Raw genomic sequence first — 25,064 nt, forward strand, 5'->3', positions numbered from 1 at the left:
ATGCATAGAATGTTTGCTACAGCACTTTATTACTAGTGAGGGAAAAAAAACAACCCACAGCTTAAGTATCCAGAATTATGGTAGGAACCCTTTCATTTTGGTGTACTCATTTGCTGGAATAATAAATACCGAATGAAGCATGCTTATGCTTCTAAGTGAATAAAGGATAATTTAAAATTGTAAAGCTCACAGCGCTACTTTATGACAACGTAAGAGTAAGTAAGCAGGCCCCCAGGGCACAGCACATTGACTGGCACACAGGAGTCCTTCAGTAAGTAAATTTACTGTTTTCTTTAAACTGTATTTGTTGAGCTGAAAGGACGGCTGGTGTTTTCCGTTAATCAGTATTGTCACTGTTGCTGTATGATTTGTCCCGAAAAGCCCGTCTGTAGGGAAATCAGATGCAGTCTTCAGAGCGCATCTTAAAAGCATTGCGGAATTTTAACACTACTTAACAAATTAAAGGTTTAACTGTGCGTGAACTGACTACCAGAGATAAGAACCAACTCAAATGTCCTCAAATACACCTTCCCTCAAAGTTATTAAAATCCTTAATCAGAGCAGCACGTATGTACATACATGGACTGGCATGTTGAAGTAATCAGATTTGAATGCATCTGCCATTTCGCCAAAAGTACGGAGAGTATAGTCCCTGGCCGCCTGCTCAAAGCCGAATGCTTCTTGTGGCTTACTGCATTCCTGTCAAAAAACACAGAGAAAGGAAAAATATTTATATTCATATTTACTTATAGTTCACATATATGTATATATGAGAAATCATATATTTACATGTTTATTAAAATTACTCATGCAGTGTAATTCCACTTGTCTAGAAAATATTAACAGTGGTTATCTACTGTGAAATTATCTATATTTTAGGTTGTTCAGTTCCTAAGAATTTTTGCAAAGAGCATACAATGCTTTTTTTAAAATGAGAAGTTTTAAAGCATAGTTATTAAAGCATTTTTCTGCCCCTTAGCTGACTGCATAGCTGTGCAGTCACTTCCAAGACTCCTTTCTATTCAGGCCCACCCCAGTTTTTATCATGAGCTTCATTATCAACTGCCAAATCTAAAACCCAAAGGCAAAGAAAACACATTTGAAGTAAACGCTTTATGGCTGCCTCTGCTATCACTTCTGACCTGAGCCAAACACTTAGGACACCTCCAGTCTCCCTTGGGAACATCATGGAGTGGCGGGATCAGGCAGAAGGTGTGGTAGCTGTCGTCACACCCATCGCACAGGAGAAGCCGGTCCTCGTCGCTGCCACTGCCACACAAGAGGCAGACGTACAGGTCGACCTGCAGTGTGAAAACAGGCACAGAACACAGGCATGAGCTACAGTATGACTCTGAAAAATTCTAAGAATGTGATGAATCTGAAGCATAATCTAGTCTCTTCAACCTGCTGCAAATGAAAATGTTTCACCTGTAAGGAATATTTTAAATAAAAATGCTTCACCTTCTCTAAGAGGTATTTCACAATACTCATGCATTCCCAACTGTACAGAGTAATCTTCAAGACTTCTCAATTACGTGTTTTAATTAAAGTTACTTGTTAAATATCCAGCTTTTAGTAGCTTACAGACAGATAAGTCCTCTAGAAGAATAACATGTTAGGCAACAAATTATCCAAAAACAGAACTTACAAAGGAAAAGTTTATTGTTAAAAGGAAACTGTTTTAAGTTAATTAAGCATATCAAATTACCACTTTACATCCTAATTAAAGAGTGAGTTAAGAAGCTCTCTCAAATACACAAGGACAAAACTACTCAGTCATCACCTGCTATAAGTTGAATCCTGTTTCCCCCAAATTCACATGTTGAGTCTTGACTCCCAACACCTCAGAATGCCACTGCATTTGGAGACAGGGTCTTAAAGAGGTCGTTAAAAAGGTCATATTTGTTTTTGTTTAGTTGCTCAGAAGAGTGCGACTCTTTTGCAATCCCATGCCTGCCAGGCTCCTCAGTTCACGGGATTTCCCAAGCAAGAACACTGGAGCAGGTTGCTATTTCCTTCTCCAAGGGATCTTCCCAACCTAGGGATTGAACCTGAGTTTCTAGCATTGCAGGTGGATTATTTACCACTAAGCCAGCAGGGAAGCCCCAAAAGGCCCTATGGATGGGCCTTCATCCAATCTGACTTGTGTCCTGATAACAAGGGAAGACTTAAACACAGACACACGCAGAGGAAAACCATGTGAGGACCATCTACAAGCCAAGGATAGAGGCCTTTGGAATAAACCAAGCCTGCAGACACCTTGATCTCGGACTTGCAGCCTCCAGAACTGTGGGAAAAGCAGTTTCTGTTGCTGAAGCCACCCGGTCTGTGATACTCATTATGGCAGCCGGAGCAGATGTCTTCGGCGTAGCCAACAGAAACCTGGACTGGCTCATAAAACCACTGTTCTGATGGCTTTGTTTTCATGGTGGGGCGGGGACAGATATTTATGAAGAGAACATTTAACTGAATAACATCAAATTCCAAGATCAAAAGTACTGTTGTTAAGCTGCTGCTCCCAGGCACACTCAGAAGGAGGCTGAGGAAGAAGCCTGGCTTTTTCTGTCCCCCTGAGTGAACAGCCCTGCCAGGCCCTGGCTACCCGGGGCCCCGCACTCCTTCCCCTTTCCGTCCTTGCTGGAAAACACCATCGTGATTTCTGATCCACCTGCAGCTCACGTGAAGGCAGGTGAGTCACTTAGCAACGACTGCATAGGACTGAGCTCACCATCATGCAGTGCTAAAAGGCACAGCCTCCAGAAATATGGCTATCCTTGTCCCCAGAAGTGACTACCATCTTCATGATGTGTCCATGTTCCCTGTTTATGAGCTAACAATACAAACCACCTCCACAGGTCTCTTCACTGTTAAGACACTGAACCAGCAGTCCTAGGCAAGGCATTAAATATTTATAACCTGGGCCATAGAAGAGTTTAAACATGTTAACTCACAGCATTGGTAGCTTTTTTAGCTCGACTCTTGGGTTTTTCCTTCTCACTTTCTGTAACATACTCTTTCTTTTCAACAGGTTCTTGCTTGACGCTGCTTTTCACGTCTTTGTCTGTAAGAGGCAGTCCAGGTTAGCACTTTGTCTGCTCTGCCTTCTTCAGCTTTCTCCCTCCTCACCACCTCCTCCCGAAGTACACAATGAACGGGTGTCCTGATGCTTTCACTGCAGCGCAAGGGGCACCCTGAGTGGCTGTGCTCACGCGCTCTGTGCTCATCACTTTATGATGAAGTGCAAACTCTCCCATCACTCAAATTCTAAGATATGAGCACTTCTGGAGATGTTGCTCAAGTCTGTATGCTTTTAATGTGGGAGGTAAAGATATGGTCTTCTTAAGACTAAGACATAACATATACAGATGAAAGTAAATTCCTCTTATTCTTGACTATAAGACTGACAGTTCACCATCAGAGCCTTCCTCCACATTACATATTATCCTTCCATGATCTAAGATTACTAACTTAACTTTCACATTTCAAAGATGCAGACTTTTTAAAAACACTAGCTATTAACCAATGGGCTATCCTATGGCAGGTTTTGTACTAAATGCTTTCCATCAATTATCATTATTGTATCTATCACATAATGCTTTGCATCAAATCTGTTTCAAAGACAAGAAAACTGACATTCACAGAAGACAAGAAACATCTCTAAGGTCATACAACCAGTTAGTGGTTAAGCTAGGATCAGACTCAGATCTATGTTTTTAAAATCCCATCTATTTTCTATTACCTTGTGCTGCCTTTACACTAACACACCATCCACTAGGAAAGTCAACTTTAATAACGTCTTCATTACTAAGTGCCGCCTATATAGAACTTCTCTCAAGAGAGCGCCAAACCTACCTTTCTGTGATTGACATCAAGCAATGGCCAGGCAGGCAACTGTTAATTAACTCAGACTAAGAAAGCATGCCTGAAAGCAAACCTATCAGATATTCAGTCAAAGGTACCGATGCTTCTCACAAATCACTTCTTTACAATTAATGTTACCAAATCAAAATTCAAAGTAGCAACTAGGGACAGCTGAGACAGTTTTACCTTCTGGTCACTTCAAATGTGAACGAATATAATAAGATTGTTATTTCTCAAGGTGCAACCCGATGACCAGTATGTAACCCAGTGACTAGCAATGTAAAGCTGCTCCACTATTTTAACCAACAGATGAATGACTGTTTTCATTTATCTGCTCTTCCTTCCTATTCATGGACGAGCTTTCTTACCATTCTCACACTTTGGAGCTGGACATCCCATTCGACGTCTCAGGTTATGAGTTCTGGCTTCTGTTGTCTCTTCGGGTTCTATTTTAATATTCATGGCCTTAAAAAAATTTGTCATATACATGAGTATGTTCTTTAAAAAGAAAGAAATCTTCTAAAATCCAATTGGAATCACAAAATCCCCATAATCTTATAAATTATCTCTATTAATAGGATATTCAAAACATAGCTCCCTTTGCCCTTAAAGGAGAGATCCCACCTTTATTATTATTACTACTTAAGGAATGAATGAGGAAACTTGTAAGTTACGAGTGTTCTCCCCTTTTAACAGGTCAAAAAAAAAAAAATAGGGAAAAGGCAAGGAATCAGGAATGACTGTTGGAAAGCATTACTATCCCAATTGGGGACAGCATGTATTTCCTCCTAAAAGCTCCTCAGTTCTCCTCTACTCACAGCTTACACCTTGTTCAGTCATCATTAAGCCAAATCCTAAACAGTTACAGAAATACCGTAATTTCATCAGCCTGTAAGCTTTGCTGGCTCTTCCAAAGTCTGGTTGCATTCAAGGAAGATTCGGCTTCCACAGCAATTTCCTATTAACCCTTGTAGTGAAGCGTCACTGTAACCACGCCCCTAACAGCGCTGAGTCATGGGCTCCCTCATCAGGAAGAGCATGCACACCAATCATGGGCCCTAGTGTTCACCAACACGTTCACACTGGTTGATAAGCAAAGCCCTGGCTGGTTTGGGACACAAGCTGAGGTTGTGAAACTGTGCCTTGAACTCATTCACACAGAATTAGGACGTCCACTGCTACCATCACCATGATGTACTGTCCAGACAGACCTGGGCATTCATAGCACTAGGAGGCCTTACACATTTCAAGATCAAGATGTACTCAAACAAGAACTCCCTTTAAGACGAATACACCTGAAGCCTGTCTGTGGGCTTCACCCAATCTGAGGCACTCTCACTTCAGAAAAATGGAGTCATCAATCTTTTTCCTATCTCCAACCCACCTAAGTAAAAAATAATTCTCTTATTTATCCATTTTCTCAGAAACTAAAATGGATGATTCTTTTCATCCTCACCAATAATTACTAAATAACGCAACTACTGATTTAGAAACCCAACTAATGCCAAGAGGCTTCCCAGCTGTAAATTGTTCTTAATATATTAATCACTGATTCTTCATGCATGTCCATCAAGCCAGGGAAGAACCCCAAACTTCCCCACCTCTGTGTGGGAAAACACTCTGCTCCCTTTCTGGGAGAAACCTCTCAGAGAAGTATCTGAAAGCAAGCTGTTCTTGTTATAGCCGTTCACTCCTGATCTTCCCTCCTGCTTCTCTTTCATTTTACTTGTGTGTTAAATTCCCTGCCCCTTGCTGTTGCAGCATGAATGTTTGCCACAGACATGCTCCTCTTCAGGAAGTCTGACAGAAACAACCATCACTACCTTCTTCCTAAACGCTTTGTTAAAAAAAAAAAATTCTTCTCACCAAAAAATCTTCAACTTCACACCTACTAGCCTTAACCCCCAACAAACTCTGCCCAACATGAGGGTCACAATGAATGCCTATTCTTCCCAAGTCTCCAACTGTTAACCATTCAGCAGCAGACTGTCCAGACAGCATAAACCTAGAAAAAGTTCAATTCCTCGCCCCTCTAACAGTGCAATTCCTCCAAGTGCAAAAGCTAGAGTACACACAGCATGCCTCTGTGAGGTCAGGGAAGCTCAGCCTATGAAGAGCACGTGCATGAGAGGATTCGGGGCAGAGAGGCGTCGGCACTGGGCTCCAGGCCCGTCTGGCCAACCCCATGCGGCTCTCACCTCCGCTCTCATGCGTTTCGCTCGTCGGGCCGGGGGACAGGTTTCCGAGGGCTGCACAGACTGCCTCTGGGGAATATCATGGGGTTTGTACTCCTTGTCCTTTGTGTCTGTGGTCAGGTTTGGCTTCTGCAGACACTGGAAATAAAACACAACTGTACTGATGAATTTCTCCCATTTTAATCTCAAGAGATTTCACTGGATTTTTGCAGGGTATATTTTACAATTACTGATGGAAATACAGGTGTGCAATTTTTAAAATCTAAATAAACACAAAGACAAGTCTGCAGTTACCAGCCATATACACACACATATAGTTATAACAGCTTGAACTTTTTTCCAGGAGGTGAACAGTGCTGCTTCAATTCATGTAATTGCTGATGTCATTTCATCAGGTTACAACAGGCTGCAGCAGGCTCAAAGCAGCTCCCATGAGCCAGTGGCAATTATCCCTGCTTACAACTTGTCAATTAACTGAAGGTCCAAATTGCTAGAAAGGCCCCTATACATTCCCAAAATAGCTTTCCAGAATTGGAGTATCTCATTAAAAAAAAAGTTTACAGCAATGAAATGTGAAATTCAATAAGTTTTCTAAATTATGTTATGATATCCTGTAGGTTTAAACACAACTAGCCACCTTCTGTTATCAAAAAGATATCATTTGAATTGAGAGAACAGATCACCAGACTGTTCTCCCATATTAAGGCTTTCCTTTTCTTCAACATACCCCTAACAAAGTCTCACTCACAAGGCAAAGGTTAACAGGGAGCCCACAGCAGTAACTTGGGTTCTGGTCATACAAGAGTCTCTTTTTGCTCTGATGTTTCTTTTTGGTTTGATTCTAAGCCCACTGTAAAAGGATTATTTAATGCCAATGCGACAAAACAGTGACAACAAAATATTACCAATGAATCTAATATAAATTTCAAGAAAATACTACTCAAGAGGGCCTACAAACGTCACAGGCAGCATTTTTAAGAGCAGTTTCCGCAGTGTAAGCACTAAGGGCTGTTACGCCATCCACACTCAGAGTAGGATACACTGAAGTGAGGACCTCCCACAGCTCCCGCTCTGCGGGCACCATCACAGCCACACTAACGTGGCTGGCTCCTCCCGCATGACATCTGCAGAAAGGATCCAGAGAAAGGGGGAGCAGAGACACATCGACACCACAGAGCAACCGTCTAACACAACCTGTTTCTAACACGGACTATTACGTGCTATTAACGAATACTATAGATTGCTTGATACTCTAAACAAGTAACAAATCTACCACTGGGAGCACAACCTATAAACATTAAATATTCTGCTTATTCTAAGAGATTTGATCTAGAAACATCAATTCAGTTAGAATAGAATATCACCTGGCATTGTGTAATTAAGTAGTTAAGAGTATGTTCAGTGAAAACATGTAGATGGGAATAAAACCTGTCCACCACCTAAATTAGTCACTTTCATGTATTATGTAAACTTCCTATTGAAACCTAAAAGTACGTATGATTGCGGACATACAAACTGGGCTGATTCATAGACATTTTAAGTGGATGGTCAGAGATTAGAATATTGTATGTGTGGTTCTTAGTTCCCACTAGTGTAAATAGTTCCCTAATATATGGTCTGCTTGGGCTTTGAGGAATCAAGATAAAATCAAGCTCAGAAACGTTTAAGAACGTATATGAAGAGATTAATTTGTTTCAAGTGAAAGTGCTAGTTGCTCAGTCAATTCAAAACACATCTGATGTGTTTGTTTTATATTTAATGCTATCACATGCCAACTCTCAAACCTTTGTTTGAGAAACTGGGACTCAGAGGTAATTGGTATCATCACACTGTAATGACATCATCCTATAGAGGTAAAGCAATCCCGTAAGACATGTATAACACACGGGACACAAGACTGAAGCTCTGCCCCATTCTAGCACATCACCACTCACTCTCTCTCAAGTTCCCCCAAAACTTACTTCAGGCTTGAGTTTACCCTATTGCAACAGCTCCTTCACAGAGCACTCATCTCCCCCAGCCCTTATTAAGGGTTTATCTTTTAAGAGAATTTTTAGGTTTACAGCCTAGTTGAGAGGAAGGTACCTAGATTAACCATACAACCCTTGCCCCCAGCACATGCACAGCCTCTCCCATTATCAACATCCTTACCAGAGTGTTAGAATATTGGCTTCAACATACTGACACATCATGCAAAGTCCACAGTTCACACTGCAGAGCTCCCTCTTGGTGAGGCACCTGCTCTGGGTTTGGACAAAGCTGGGGAATCACTCAGAGTGCTTTCGCTGCCCTCAGTCTGCTGTGCTTGCCTACTACGCTTACCTCCGCTGCCCCCGACCCCGTGCAATCACTGATCTTTTCCCTGTGTCCATGGTCTTGTCTTTTCTAGAATACCATTGAGTTAGAATCATACAGTATACGCAGTCCTTTCATGTTAGCTTCTTTCACGTAAAGAAACGCATGTAAGCTTCCTTCTTGTCTTCTCACGGCTTGACAGCTCATTGTTTTAGGGCTGGTAATACTCCATCGCCTGGGTGCTTCACAGTTTATCCATTCGCCTACTAAAGGACATCTTGGTTGCTTCCAATTTTTGGCAATAAAGCTGCAACTCTTTGGGTAAATACCAAGGCATGTGACTGCTGGGCTATATGTATCAAACAGCATGCTTCATTCTCTAAGAAGTCCGGCACTGTCCTCCAAAGCAGCAGTGCCGTTCTGTGTCCCCACCAGCAGTGGAAAGAAGCTCCTGCTGCTCCACACCCTCAGCAGCACCAGGGCGCGTCGTGTTCTGGATCTGGTCATTCTGACAACGCACAGTGGTGTCCTGTTGTTTTCCATTAAAAATATATGCATTTTGATTCTCCTTTCCTCTAAGGATTATTTTAAAAAATCAGAAATAGGCACAAAATTTACACACAAAGAATGCAACATGAGAAATCAAATCCAGGTCTGTATTGGGACTTCCCTGTGTCCGGTGGTTAAAAGTCTCCCTGTCAATGCAGTGGACACGAGTTTGACCCCCAGTGCAGGAAGGTCCCATAGGCCACGGGACAACTAAGCCCAAAGGCTGCAACGACTGAGCCTGCAGCCCAGAGCTCACGCTCCACAGCAAGACACCCCTCCAGGAAGCCCACACACTGCAACCAGAGAGTAGCCCTCACTCACCACATCTGGAGAAAAGCCCACACACAGCAAAGAAAACCCAGCACAACCAAAAATAAATAACTTAAAAAAAAAAGAGATCTGGGTATAAAAAAGGGAATGCCACAGATTCATTAAAAACCTGTATCTTCAAAAATATACAGTGACATGTTAAGCAGGAAAAAAGTAAGATCAATTCTGTACATAAAGAATATACCTCCATTTGTATGTATGTGCATAAAAATAGCCTTAAAAGGAAACAGAGATGAAAGGATTAGGTGGGATTTATTTTCATCCTATTTCCCTTTTAGACTTTCCACAATGAACATATCAGTAGACCCCTCAACAAATATTTATCTGTGTTGTAGATGCAATGTTTGTAAAGGGTTCTTTAAATATCCACTCCTTTCAGACTATTATTGTATCAATGCTTACATACTTTTCAACTATGAAACTATAGGGCCTCTAAGTATAGACTGAGCTATTTCTAAAATGTTGCAACTCATAAAGCGGAGAAAGTCTTTCTCTGTATTCATCTAAGTTCTGCACCAAGAAGGTTAAAAGGAGAAAATCTATTGTGGGCAACAATATGTAGATCTGATTATGAAACAGAGGCATAAAGGTTCCACACACAATATTCTTAACTATTTCATCTATGGGTTCACTAAACACTCACACAATCCATGTATCTTTAAACAACTTTCTGAATATTAGAATAGTCACATTCTTTGAGGCTAAAAAGAATGCCTACCTGGAATCGAGAGAGAGAAAAACATGCTATGAAAATCTATAGGATGCAAGCATCATGGATGATATATTTGTATCAGGACACAGTTCTGATTAGTGGTTCACCCTCTGAAACAGTGATACCTTCCTACTTCTCCACCTAAGTTTCTAAAACTACAGGGGCCCCTGCTCTAGTGTACAATATCTCAAAGGGTAATTAGGACATTCTTCTTCCTACCAGGGCCTAAAATAAAGTGGGAAATCTGCCATGCCCTCCTCCAGGGAATGGCAGGGTCATGAACCTCCTGGGTCAGGTTCTGACCCAGGGATCAAACCTGCATCTCTCAGATCTCCTCCACTGGCAGGCAGGTTCTTCACCACTAGCACCACCTGGGAAGACCTACTAAGTCCCCTAACTCTACCAAAATCAACTTTCTATTTGAAAATCTCCTTGGAGATCTCAGCTGGCAAGACAGCACACAAGCAAGATATTTCACATGCTATACTTTCATGTGACAGCCAGAATTACATTTTTTAAAAGCCTCATATTTTTTTAGCTTATTATTTATTTTTGGCCGTGCTGGGTCTTCATTGCTGTGCGTAGGCTTTCTCCAGCTGTGGCGAGTGGGGGCTCCTCTCCAGTTGCGGTGCACAGGCTTCTCGCTGTGGTGGGTTCTCTTGCGGCCGAGCAGGGGCTCTGGGCACGTGGGCTCATAGCTGCGGCACACGGGCTTAGTTGCCCCACAGCACGTGGGACCTTCCCGGACCAGGGATCAAACCCATGTCCCCTGCACTGGCAGGTGAATTCTTTACTGCTGACCACCAGGGAAGTCCAGGAATATACTTTAAATAGTAAGTGAATGCGAAAGCATGAGTTTTAACAAGTAGGTAATAACCAACTGCTCAGTGTAGGAAAGGAACATATAAAGTTAATACAGGTTTCAGTTTTACCAAAAGACTGTTTCCTCCATAACCTCATGCATTCCAAAAACCACCTTCTTAGTATGTTCACTCTCAAAACAGAACAAAAACATCAGAGGAAAAATGGACAAAACAAGTCTTTTAAGGAAGTATTCCATACATAATCAAGGCCTTTTCATTCCTCCCAAAGACCATGTACCAATAAGCAGTGAAATAAAACAGGTTAAGGCTAGCCCCACTCACCCTCAAACTGTCTCCAGATAGAAATAAGTTGTAGGGGTTCAGAATTCGCTCGTAGTGTCCTCTGATATGAGAGCCCACAGCTTTGCCAGGAGCAAACCCCATCTTGGTGGCAATTTTGGTCCATTTTCTATCCTTGCAAACAACTGCAAATCCACCTTCCTCTGCAACTAACTGTTAAATAAAACAGCAAAAGAAATCAGAAACATTTATAGGGAAATCAGTTCTAATTCCCTCAAGCCTAAGTATGGCGCCAAAAATAAAATGTTCTTGGCTGTGATCATCTTTTTAAAAATATACATTTTCAAAGTAAAAAAAAAATACATACATATATATATACACACAAACATATATATATACACTATTAATTTTAAACTACAAATTGAAAACACTGCTTTTGACAGCATAATCCATTAACTTTTTGGACTCCTCCAAAAGCTACTTCTCAGTTCCCCAAAGCAGTCAAGATTTTCCATGAGGAAGAACTAAATTAGCAATGAAATCTCTGATAAAGACAGAGTTCAAGTAATTGGTCAAACCCAGTGACCCTTTAAAATCTCCATAAACTGATGAGTAGGAAGAAGAGCAGCATGTCAGGTGGGAATAACACAGGCTTTGGACTGAAATGAACTTTAAGGTAGAGAATTATAACTCAGCCTTTTCAAACTGGTCACTTTGGACACTGAAAGCCACTGTTGTCTTATCTGTAATAAAAGAGACAGGAATATTGAAGAGGACCATTGTGAAGTTTAAGCATGACCAAAAACAGGTGGTAGCAATATACTTCACAAGATAAGGCTTTCAAACCTGAAAAGCAGAGACCAATTAATCACAAAACTGAATGATGAATTTCATCTTACATATTTCAAGCAGCAGTAAGTTTCTTATTTTAAGGCAAGATCAAATTCATGCTGTCAGAAAAACTATTCAATGAGAAAGATGGTCATTAGGCTTTTTTACCTTATTAAGCTGAAACAAGTCCAAGATCTTCCTCTCCACGTGTGGAATTTTCAGAGTACTTCCCTGTAACTCCCAGTACTTCGCAATCTGGTCCAGGAAATTTAACTTTACACGCGTTTGAGCCTAAATGACAGAGAACTGAGCTTTACTCTTGCCTAGCTTATTATAAAGCTCCTTTCCTGAGCATGTGATATTTTCATTCTTAGAATCTTTAAGTGCAATAGCACTTATGAATTCAAGAGAGAAACTGTCCCAAACTATACAAAATAAAACTGATTAAATAATTACACATAAACAATCAAAAATTTAATTCAGTCCCTACCAGGTACCAGGTTAGTAGAAGTTACACACTCAGGAAGTCATTATATAACATAAACAGGCAATCTGGAAAGTTCTTCATTTAAGGAGTATCATAGATAAGCTCCTATATGCCCCTTTGGTCTTTTTACAATTTCAGTATTTTAAAGTCCTATTTTCTCCAAGTACAAATTTTCTTATTTGCTCAAATGCAAATCTAAAAGCACATTTACAACAGTAGTTCTGCATCAATTTTAATAGTCCTGATCTTACCAAAAAAACAGAAACTCTTAAATGTTACTCCTTTTAACAGATTACAACTGTAGCCTACAAGTCATTTTTTAAAAATTATCTCATTTTTCTTTCCCCTCATTGTGAAATTCAGACAGTTCTACCAGTTTTATCTTGCATAAGACCAAAATTGAGATCAATATTCAGATATTCCCAACCAGGTCAAAGGTAACACCCATCTTCCTATCTTTCAAGCTTAATGTGAAAACACAGTGAAATACCTGAAAACATACACACTAGATGCTACTATTGCCAATGCCCGCAGAGTTCCAGTGGACGTATTTTTCATTTAACACGGTTCGGTATGAAAACCAGATTAGCAAAACATTTATATGAAGAGTGTGCCTTTATGCGAGAGGCGCTCAAGTTTTATTCGCCCAGCACTCTAGGGCTCAAGTCACCCAGGACTAAAGAAGAAACACTCCCCTTCTCTAGAGAATTCCAGGCTATTCATTCCTCCTTGGGGAAGTAAAGTGTGTTATTAAATCTAAGTGAAGACATGCAAAAGAATGGAAGAACATCAGAGCTGGAGGATCTTCTCCATGAAACAGTTCTGAAAGCAAATGCCTTTCAAACCTAAATTCTATTGGTTGTCACCTAGATTTACAAGGATTTAAATGCATTTATTAATAGGCTAGCAATTATTGACAAAAATCTGTTTTTTAATGAAATTGGGTTTGTTGCAAAGGTTTATTGCCATTTGTTTTACTATGATTAACAATTACTAGCTGGAGTTTCCCTGAAGCCACTAGATTTCCAACAAAGCCTAGTTCAGAAGAGCCCCTCTAGAATACTAGAATACAGGCAACCAGAATAATAAAGACATTACCTCCAGTTCATTCAGCCTCTGGATACGTGGGGTAAAATGAAGTTTGTCAACATCACATGCAAATGGTGGCTGCCAATCCTAAAAGAGAAGCAAAGGCTTTCATTAGAAAACTTTATAATTCTCACACTTAAGAAAACAGTTTTGAAGTTAAATCTCTGGTTAAGTAAAGTACATGTTATTTCTAATGAGTCAAACAAAATATAGAGTAGTAGTTTCTTAACCTTTTTCCACCAGAACAGCAAAACATGTATGATAACCCTCTCCAAATAAATGACACAGCCTGCACAGACCCCTCTTCACACCCTTCCAACCAGGATCGATAGATGCCATTGAAAGATCACCAACTCAAGCAAAAGAGGCTCTCACTCCTCTCTTCCGTAAGGATCTCTCACTTTACAAAACAGCTATGAAGTGAAGTGAAGTCGCTCAGTTGTGTCCAACTCTTTGCGACCCCAAGGACTGTAGCTTTCCAGGCTCCTCAGTCCATGGAATTTTTCAGGCAAGAGTACTGAAGTGGCTTGCCAAACAGCTATAATATTAATGTCAAATTATATACAAACTGTATTTTAATATCTGTAACCTAGTAACATTAACTTTTATTAAAAAATCGAGGATAAATTCTTCCCTGGGGGAAGGAGGACTGACATCTAAAACCAATTTTAAGAATCATCCTTAACATACCTATTGATATGGATTCTTGGAAGAACTGCTATTAGAAGAAAACAGACAAGAAGGAGAGTGTATATGAACTGTTTCCAAGTGGAAGAAACTGGAAACAACTTAAATGTTCACAGTAAGAGAATAGTTAAAAGGTGTAAGAATTACCCTGAGTTAACTAACAGGTACAGAATCAGTCTGGAACAATGAAAAGGTTCTGGAGACGGACAGCGGTGACAGTTATGGAACACTGTCAATGTACTTAATGTTACCAAACTGCAGCCTAACAATGGTTTATTTTATATTATGTGCTATTTTAGTATTTCAACATAATTTTAAGACAAAAATTATACTTTTGTATAGCTCTAATAGTGGCTTCTCTGGTAGCTCAAACGGCAAAGAATCTGCCTGCAATGCAGAAGACCCAGGTTCAATCCCTGAGTCAGGAAGAACCCTTGGAAAAGGAGCCTGGCAGGCTATAGTCCATGGGGTCACAAACACACCCATAGCTCTATTTATTGACACTGAAATTTTTCCTTACATATGTTTTTTGGAAGAAAGAAAAACAGGCTGTGTAATAGAAAAATAAAACATGGAAAGAGCAAAAAGGTTAACAGTGGTTTATCTTTGGTAGGATGATAGATTTTTCTTTTGCTTAATTACCTATTTTAAATACAATCTGAAATATATTAAATACATTACGTAATACCTACTACTACTACTAATTTTAGATGAAGAGAACAAGTTAATACAAATGCTGGTTACACCTGTGAGTAACAGTAAAATACTACGCAGCTGTAATGAAGAGTATCCAGCAAAGACAGCCAGCAGTGAGTGAGTGAAAAACTAAAACTTGCAAATTTGTCTTAACATTTGTAAATTTTAAAGACTATCATAAAAGACAGGGGGGAAGAGATTATTTTTATTTCCAATTTATATTGTTGGAGTTTATCACTATCGACTGCTTTTAGTTTACAATTAAAACAAGATTTAGCTTTTGTGATAGAAACACTTAAGTGAAAATGCTCACCAGCAATGCCTGATTAAACGTTATGTTAAAAAGTAGATTAAATATTACAATTTTTTTAAAAAAGGAAATAAAGTAGATTACACATTGGTACAAAGCTATTTACTGCAATCCCAAAAAGAATAGGAAGGAGAAAGGAAAAAATGACACTCCTGTTTAACAGGTCAATTACACATCAGGTCTTGAAGTGTCTAATGCTATCATACAGCCCCTTCAACAAACACCACAGCTAATGTTTAAAAGCTAGTTAAATATACTATATTGCTAACAGACTTACAAAAATACTACCTATTCCATCCTGGGTCAAAAAGATTAAAGTGACTTTTGTTTACCTTGATAACTAAAGATAAGGAAAAGCAATGCGTGTGATTACATGAATACAATGTAGCAGAAGAAAATCACACTGCTTCTTAATATTCTGCAGCAGTATAATAGAAGACTTGATATTGCTCAGAGCTTTGCTCTCTACTACTTCATAAAAGCTGTAGGCTTTCTGAATTGAATTGATATGAGCTGAAGGTTAGACCAAAAATACATCAAAGATAATGTGTCAAATATGTAAGTAAATGATTAACATAATGCCCAAATGACCTGCAATTTTTATAGATTAAGATTTATGGGTAATGTATAATGATACCCTCCAATGAATCAAATATACCTTCTATTTCCAAAACACAATGACACAGAAATTAACTTCATTGTAAGTCTACATATTAAAGTTTTCTAAATTAAGGTATGCAGTGTCTTTGTATGTATGTATCTTATTTAATTTACACTTGGTTTTAGCCTGCAACATTTTTTGAGTAAAATGAATCCTAAAAATCACACATCAAAGGGAAAACAATATGTGTTTGCCTCAGGAAGTTCACACAGTGGGTATAATATGTTTAAAACCAAAACTGTTTCCTTCACTAAATTCAGATCACTGCAAACTTTTGTCTCCTTCTCTGGTTACAAAAAATGAGATAAAATGGGATAAATATCATTCAATTTTGAGTCTTCCACTGTCAGGGGCAAGGTTCTACTCCAATAAAAGAACTGCATACTCTGTGCAATGCTCACTGTCATATTAGAACAAAGATATCCTCGGCAAAGTCTGGCCTCATTGAGCCATGACCTTTACATGTGGAAAAAAGCCATCAGATATACAACACTGCGAATTAACTAATCCCAAATTTTAAAAAAATTAAAAATAAAAGCCATCAGAGAAGGAAAGAGACCATAACAAAGCTTCTAAGAAGTGAAAATTTTCAAACAGGAATCTAATCTTCAAATGTCAAACAATGAAAATTTCCACTTAGAAACATGGTGATAATTCTTGGTTTGACAGTGAAGTATCTAAAAGATATATCATGTAAATTTAACCAAAATCTTACCCTCTACCAATAAAATGTTTCATAAAATCATGCTTTTTTCTAACATTAGAAAAGCAATTTCTACATGAACTAGGTATAGATTGCAAGGAGTTCCATATAAATTCCCTGTCAAAATTCATTTTAATTTCCTTTAAAAACTTTAAAATGTTATTCGATATAAAAGTACAGTTATATTATTTAAAAGCTCAATTATTTTCCTGAGCATTAAAAAAATATATTCCTTGGGAAGGCAGTTAAGTAGGACAACTGAAGCTTCCAAATCCTGAGAGAGGCCTGAGAAACACCACATAAACACTCTCCTTAGTCCCAGCACTAACCTAGCAACAGTAACTTACAGCACATTTAACTCAGAAAAATGCCTGAAATGATGAACGGTGTGAAAATAACTTCCATAGAATGTTAAAGATTTTTCAAAAACACCATGAAAATTCACTTCATAGATGATCCACTATTAACACCCACATACTTAATATACTAGAAGCTGTTTTAACGTTTCTAGAGACTGACATCATTTGAAACCTAACAATCACCAAAATGAGAAAGTATACTCTACAGAGGTTACTACAAGTTAGTTCTCCATTCCCTGCAGACAAAACCAATTAAAAATCAGCATCAAAAGCACATTTTATTAGTTTACAAAGAATAACATGAATTAAGAACCAAAGCTTTTTTCTAATTGCATATATTCTATCAAACCCACTCATCACTGAAAAAACGCACTCACAGGATTTGAATTCAATGCCAGCAGAGCTAAAACTCAGTGTTCTAAAAGCAGGTTGTTAAGTTTCTATGTTATCAACATTACCACAGAACCTCAGTGCAAATTTTAAGGATACAAACAAAGAACTTATCTTAGAATTTTAAGGCAAGTTAGAAAAGCCTTCTGTTGAGCTGAGGTTTTAAGATTTATCAGCCTTAATGAAGATTTCAGTAACATATATATGAAATACAATTAAAGACAGTTTCTCATCCATCAAATAGTTTGTCAGTAAGATAGCCTTAAGACACCTGCACAAATGCAACAAGCAGTGTGCCGCACAGCACAATCACTATAAATTGTGAGAACAGACTTCTTACTTATGAACCCCTCAGGCATCCACTGCCACTCACAATGACATTGATAGGTGTCTAGCAGGAAAGTTTTGTGACAAAGCCTTCATTCAGAGTCTTCCCAAAGCAAATACACGCTGGTGCTGCTTCTCCTTTGCTTCTTACTCCCCTCGGGGCAGACCTGGCCCCAAGCACTTTAATTAGCCACCAATTTGTTCAAGTATATTTAAGATCGCCTGGCCTTAGTGAGCCACTAGTAAAAACACTTTGAGGATTTTCTTTTCAGACTATGGAACATTTTTATATCTTAAATATGAGGCACTTAAATTGTAAATAAAATTAAGTGTATGTGGATTTTTCTGGGCAGGCTCATAGCTTTCACCAGGGTCTCAAATGGGTCTTCAACCAAACAAAGGTCCTGGGAGTATGTCTGGCTTTCCTTCAAAAATTTTGTGCTTTCAAGTTCTTATCTCACTACCCCAACCCACTTTCTTTCAGTACCTTCTCCTTTTACTTAACCAAGCATAATAATAATAAATAAAGACACCTGTTCCTCACAACATCAGCAATTACTATAGGACTGAAAAAAAACTGCAATGCACTGAAAGTCAGAAAACTAGAGTTTGCATCTCATTCTTTACCACCACTTGAGCAATCTCAACTTCTCCCTGAAGAAAGTATGAAAAATAGGACTATGTTGAGAACAGAAATTACAAATGTAAATGTTGCTTACTGTAAAGCAAAAATAAAAAGCATTACATCACACTGAGTTCTGACCGCTGAAACGTAATTTTCCTCTAGCAAAAAGTCAATGCAACCTCAACTTTCAAGAAGCATCTGACCTCAGAACTTTAAGAGCCCCATCCTTTCAGCCTAACTCTAGGTGGCACATAGTTGCCAACCAGTACTTTTTATCACAGCAATTTCAACACAAGTTAATAAAGAGTTCCCTTAAATAAAGCAAATATTTTACAGTAACTATAAACAGAGTATAACCTTTAAAAAAGAAGAGAGCAAAATTTAAAAAAAAAAGAAGTAATAGTGAAGATTGGTTCAAGATGGCAGAGTAGAAGGACATGCACTTATTTCCTCCTGAGAGAACACCAAAATCCCAACTAGCTGCTGAGTAACCATGGACAGGACAATGCTGGAATCCACCAAAAAAAATATACCCCACGTCCAAAAACAAAGGAGAAGCTGCAACCAGACAGGAGGAGGGGCACAATCACAATAAAATCAAATCCTATACCCACCGGGTGGGCAACACACAAACTGGAGAACAACTAAACCACAGAAGTTCTCCCACTGTTGTGAAGGTCCTGGGCCCCCCAAGTTAGGCTTCCCAGCCTGGGGGGGCAGCAAAGGGACTGGGGATCCCCAGGGAATCTGACCTTGAAGGCCAATAGGATTTGGTTACAAGACTTCCACAGGACTAGGGGAAATAGACTCCACTTTTGAAGGGGGTGGTTTAGTTGCCAACTCGTGTCCTACTCTTTGCGACCCCACAGATACACTGTAGCTCACCAGGCTCCTTTGTCCATGGGATTTTCCAGGCAAGAATACTGGAGTGATGAGCCATTTCCTGCACCAGGGGATCTTCCCCACCCAGGGATTGAACCTGCGTCTCCCACACTGCAGGATTCTTTACCAACTGAGCCGTCTTGTGTGCACCAGGACCCAGGGGAAAGGAGCAGTTGACCCTCAGGAGACTGAACCAGACCTACCTGCTAGTGTTGGAAGGTCTCCTGTGGAGGTGTGATCAGCAGGGGCTCGCCACAGGGATGGGGGCACTGGCAGCAGCAGCCCTGGAAGATGTCCCTTGGCATTAAGTCTTCTCGGAGGTCGCCATTAGCCCTACCATAGAGCCTATAGCATATGATAGGGTTAATGAAAATTCCCTGAGAAGGAAATGAACACCCATTCCAGTATGCTTGCCTGGAAAATAACATGGACAGAGGAGCCTGGCTGCAGCCCTTGGACTTGAAGAGTTTTGCAAAGATTGATGGAGTAACACTTTCACTTTCAGGGCCTATAGATCTCAAGGCGGGGTCGCCTCAGGCCAAACAACTAACAGGGAGGGAATGTAACTGCCACCCATCAGCAGATAACTGGATTAAAGCTTCATAAGAAATTTTACCAAAAGGAAGGATCTTCCCTCAAAGCTCAGTGGGTAAAGAATCTGCCTGAAAGGCAGGAGACCCAGGTTCAATCCCTGGGTCGGGAAGATCCCCTGGAGAAGGAAATGGCAACCCACTCCAGTATTCTTGCCTGGAGAATTCCATGGACAGAGGAGCCTGGTGGCCTACAGTCCAACAGTTGGACATGACTACCGCACAATTGCACTCATCTCACACGCTGGTAAAGTAATGCTCAAAATTCTCCAAGCTAGGCTTAAGCAATACGTGAACCATGAACTTCCAGATGTTCAAGCTAGGTTTAGAAAAGGCAGAGGAACCAGAGATCAAATTGCCAATATCCGCTGGATCATCGAAAAAGCAAGAGAGTTCCAGAAAAACACCTATTTCTGCTTTATTGACTACGCCAAAGCCTTTGACTGTGTGGATCACAATAAACTGTGGAAAATTCTGAAGGAGATGGGAATATCAGACCACCTGACCTGCCTCTTGAGAAACCTGTATGCAGGTCAGGAAGCAAGAGTTAGAACTGGACATGGAACAACAGACTGGTTCTAAATAGGAAGAGGAGTATGTCAAGGCTGTATATTGTAACCCTGCTTATTTAACTTATATGCAGAGTACATCATGAGAAACGCTGGGCTGGATGAAGCACAAGCTGGAATCAAGATTGCCGGGAGAAATATCAATAACCTCAGATATGCAGATGACACCACCCTTATAGCAGAAAGTGAAGAGGAACTAAAAAGCCTCTTGATGAAAGTGAAAGAGGAGAGTGAAAAAGTTGGCTTAAAGCTCAACGTTCAGAAAACTAAGATCATGGCATCTGGTTCCATCACTTCAAGGGAAACAGATAGGAAGACAGTGGAAACAGTGTCAGACTTTATTTTTTTAGGCTCCAAAATCACTGCAGATGGTGACTGCAGCCATGAAATTAAAAGACACTCCTTGGAAGGAAAGTTATGACCAACCTAGATAGCATATTAAAAAGCAGAGACATTACTTTGCCAACAAAGGCCTGTCTGGTCAAGGCTATCGTTTTTCCAGTGGTCATGTATGGATGTGAGAGTTGGACTGTGAAGAAAGCTGAGCACCGAAGAATTGATGCTTTTGAAGTGTGGTGTTGGAGAAGACTCTTGAGAGTCCCTTGGACTGCAAGGAGATCCAACCAGTCCATCCTAAAGGAGATCAGTCCTGGGTATTCATTGGAAGGACTGATGCTGAAGCTGAAACTCCAATACTTTGGCCACCTCATGCAAAGAGTTGACTCATTGGAAAAGACCCTGATGCTGGGAGGGATTGGGGGCAGGAGAAGGGGACGACAGAGGATGAGATGGCTGCAAGGCATCACCGACTCGATGGGCATGGGTTTGGGTAGACTCCGGGAGTTGGTGATGGACAGGAAGGCCTGGCGTGTTGCGATTCACGGGGTCGCAAAGAGTCGGACACAACTGAACGACTGAACTGAACTGAAGCAACTAAACCACCACCACCACTGAAAGGAAGCCCCTGCCCGTGCAGGAGAAGACAGACTCGGGTCTGATCTCTGGGTGGGAAGATCCCCTGGAGGAGGGCATGGCAAGCCACTCCAGTATTCTTGCCTTAGAAAATCCCATGGACAGAGGAGCCTGGGGGTCTACAGCCCATGGGGTCGCAAAGAACTGGATACAACTGAGCTAACACATAGGAAGAACTAAAGAACAGAGATGAGCAATAAACTGGAAAAAAGTAACAGCAGAAAAACTGAGGCAGGAGAATGGATAAGTGACCTGAAGACAGAATGGTGGAAATCACTGCCGTAGAATAGAATATAGAAAAATGGGGGAAAAAAAGAGACCTCCAGGACATTAAACACACCAACATTTGCATTATAGGGATCCCGGAAGAAGACGAGTGCTCCCATTTCATTTAGTTTATGTTCTCTAATTTCTCTCTCTTTTTTTTTCTTTCTCAAGCCTTCATCAAGCAAAGTAGAAAAGCTTTTTATACACATATTATATATACAGGTAGTATGTAAAAAATATAGTTTAGAAAACTTCCGAGTTTTTGCCTAGCTTAAAAAATTATGACATTTGGAGTCTACTTGTTTGACTCAGTAAAAAACTGTGATATAGTTCCATGTATTTTGGCATTTAGTATTCATGCTAAAAGTCTAAAAAGACAATTATTTTAGGGATTTTTTTTTTCTTAATTTGAATGAAGCTTGAAACTTCTAATCCATTTCTGAGAATATAGGGAAATACTATGTTGTTAAAAAAAAACAGGAAATTAATTTAATACAGTATTATTAACTAAAGTACAGATTTTGTTCAAACTTCACAAAATTTTATGCTAGGGTACACTATCTTTTTAATTCTTTATTCAAGATTCCACATTGTATTTAGTTGCATTGAGCAGCTTCAGCTGCATTCAACCAATTCTGGAAAATTCTCTTTTCATTTTTATTCTGTTACAAATATTTTCTAATTTTCCTTGTTTTGGCTTCTTAGATACAGCCATCATTTAAAAGTGGACATTTAATTTCCAAACACATGGGGGTTTAAAAGTATCTTTGATATTAATTTCTCACTTAAATGCCTTCTTCTCTGTAATCACCCTCTGTGGTGTTTCAGTCTTCTGACTTGATTGAGGCTTTCAATATCTAAGTCAAAGATCTCTCTTGGTAAATGTCACACTGTACTTGAAAATATGTGGGTTATTTTCAAATATCTTTTGGTACTGTGTGAAAACTGTACAAATCTTAATTATGTTAAATTGGTTCACAGTGCTTTTTTTCAAGTCTACTATATCCTTCTACTTCTCTGTATAATTCATTCTATTAATTTTTGAGTTTGATACTGAAATCCCAACTAAAAATCTTAATTTACCTACTTAGAAAAAAAATAGCAATATATAAGTGGAAATATATGTAACTCTGTTCTATATTTTCCAAATCTCTTGTAATGCGTTATCATACCGTCATAACTTAAAAAATAAAAAAGATTAAAAAAAGAAGTTAACAGTGTATTTGGGATAGAAAAGAACTTGTTTTAACTTGAATCCTGACTAATACACATATATACATAATTATTAAATCCCTCTGTATATACTTTGCTATTTTATACATTTAACTCAATAAAGTCAGAATAAACAATAAACTTAAATAAAATTAAATGGCACCACCAATGACACACATGCGTTTGAGCAAGCTCCGGGAGCTGCTGATGGACAGGGAAGCCTGACATGCTGCAGTCCATGGGGTTGCAAAGAGTTGGACACGACTGAGCGACTGAGCTGAACTGAAAATTAAATACAACAAGCAAGGGCTCTGTAGGACCCCCATCTGTATGACTTGCTCGATGCTGAGTCCTGAGGCACAGTGGGGTCTTATGCCTCCCCCATACTGTAGAGGAAATGTTAGAGAGAGGAGGCCCTCAGTCACACTGCCCAGGTTCAAATCCTGACTCTGCTGTGTGACTTTGAACTAGATTAATCTCCTTGTGCCTTGTGTAGACGTAAAAAGAGGAAATTAGGAAGCTTAAGTAAAATAATATGGGCAAAGCCTTTAGAGAGGTACCTGGTATTTACATAGTAAATGGTAGGAAAAAATATGTTAACAATTAGGAAATGTTCATGTTGCAAAGCTTTGTTGTTTTCAGGAAGCCTAATGCAATCTTTTCTCTCTCTTTTTTTTTTTTTGATTGGTTATGTTTAAGACAATGGCTGTGATTCTCTAATCTTCACTATAAATTTGTATAAAATGGAATTCATTAATACATACTACTCAAGGTCCATTAATCTTTTTTTCCCCCCTGTATTCTTTCCCCAGCACTGAGATACATGCATCTTGGTTTTTGAAGCAGGACTTTCATGCTCAAAGAGCTTCCCAGGGAATTCCCTGGCGGTCCAGGAATCAACTCTGTGCCCAGGTTCAATGCCTGGTTAGGGAACTAAGATCCCACATACTGCGTGACATGACCAAAAAAAAAAAAAACAGAGCTTCTTATCAGACTGTTTTAGGCAAATTAATTCAAGTGTAGAGGCAGTTAACAAAACTGTCTATAGAGAGGAGGTGCTATGGTGGCAATGGAATGAATTCAACTTCTGTAATGCAAAAAATAACACGTGAGGGCAAGTCTACCTATGGTTTCATGCGTGACATCAGTATTTTTTTTATACTGACAAAGCCATTTTCTGTATGACCACTATGTAAAATTTCCTGACTGCATATTCTCTTCTGGGACAAAGGCTAAGGAATACAATAGGTTTAAAATATACTTTTTCCCCTAATACAAAAGTACTCAGACTTATTACTGAAATTTCAGAAAAAAATATAAAGAAAAAAATCAGCCATAATTGTAGAGAAAAATCTGCTACATTTTGGTATACACCCTTCCAGTGTTTTTTCTAAGATGCTCATTTTCATAATTTCAAACCCTCCCCCAAAAAATTACATTTCATTTTACTTATTACTATACTGTCAACATTAATATTTCATTATACTGGCACTTTAATAATTTCTTAGTATTGGACATTGAGGTTATTTCCTTTACTTTTCATTGTTAATTATCATAAACAAAACATTTATACCTTCTAGGAAGCTTCTTTCAGCTTCATTCAAGGATCACATTTTACACACTGCTGAGTACAGGAAAAAATAAATCAATGTGATCACAGGAACCACAAGTGCCTGCCTGAGACCACCTTTTATGAATGACAGCGAGTTCTGTAACAGAGAAGTATAAAAATAAGGAAGAATTTAAAATGAAAACTACCTTCACAGAACAGTGCTGTGGATATTCAATAAATGTTACTGACAAGTAAAGTCTAATTAGGAAAATGAATTTTAAATGTCTCTATAAAGATAAGATTAAAAATATAAAATAAAAAAACTTCTCACTGCTAAAAACTTGTCAATGAAGAAAACTTGGTGACAAGTATTTGAAAACACTATTTCAGTAAAACACATCATGCCCCTTACTCAGACAGGGGCACGGTGTCAAGTGCACACTGGAGCAGAGGGCTCACTTTAGTTAGGGTGAGAGCAAACACTCCCACAGATTTAGCGTTTAACATTTCCACAGACAACAGGAAGGACTGCGAGAATAAATGTCTCCTGAAAAGAAAAGAAAAAAAAGTTGCTGATATATCCAGTCAGTCCTCCTCTAAATTGTCAAGGTCATCCAAACCAAGAAATCTGAAAAACTGCCACAGCTAAGAGGAGCCCAAAAAGACCTGACAAGTAAATGTGATGTGATGTCCCAGATGAAATTCTGGAACAGAAGATATTAGATAAAACTGAAGTTCACCTGTGTTTGTTCATGGATTTATATTAACAAATGTGTCATACTAACAGTTCATCGACAGAATGTTGATAAA

At 39.2% G+C, this 25,064-nt stretch overlaps 1 protein-coding gene across 2 annotated transcripts in view; it reads right to left on the bottom strand.

The window, feature by feature from the left end:
- KDM5B (lysine demethylase 5B) overlaps positions 1-25,064 on the bottom strand; it is a 70,316-nt gene that overhangs the window by 26,565 nt on the left and 18,687 nt on the right. For both annotated transcript variants that reach the window (XR_006272521.1, XM_043484886.1), the window contains exons 2-9: positions 13,462-13,539; positions 12,045-12,167; positions 11,088-11,258; positions 6,060-6,194; positions 4,230-4,326; positions 2,952-3,061; positions 1,143-1,301; positions 580-699 (exon numbers count right to left, since the gene is read on the bottom strand). Coding sequence is in view for 1 of the 2 variants with exons in the window: in XM_043484886.1 (XP_043340821.1) it covers positions 580-699; positions 1,143-1,301; positions 2,952-3,061; positions 4,230-4,326; positions 6,060-6,194; positions 11,088-11,258; positions 12,045-12,167; positions 13,462-13,539 (993 nt within the window). In the remaining variant the exon portion in view is untranslated. The remainder of the gene's footprint in view (positions 1-579; positions 700-1,142; positions 1,302-2,951; positions 3,062-4,229; positions 4,327-6,059; positions 6,195-11,087; positions 11,259-12,044; positions 12,168-13,461; positions 13,540-25,064) is intronic.

The sequence above is a fragment of the Cervus canadensis genome, chromosome 13, assembly GCF_019320065.1.
Source record: "Cervus canadensis isolate Bull #8, Minnesota chromosome 13, ASM1932006v1, whole genome shotgun sequence".
Lineage (NCBI taxonomy): Eukaryota > Metazoa > Chordata > Mammalia > Artiodactyla > Cervidae > Cervus > Cervus canadensis.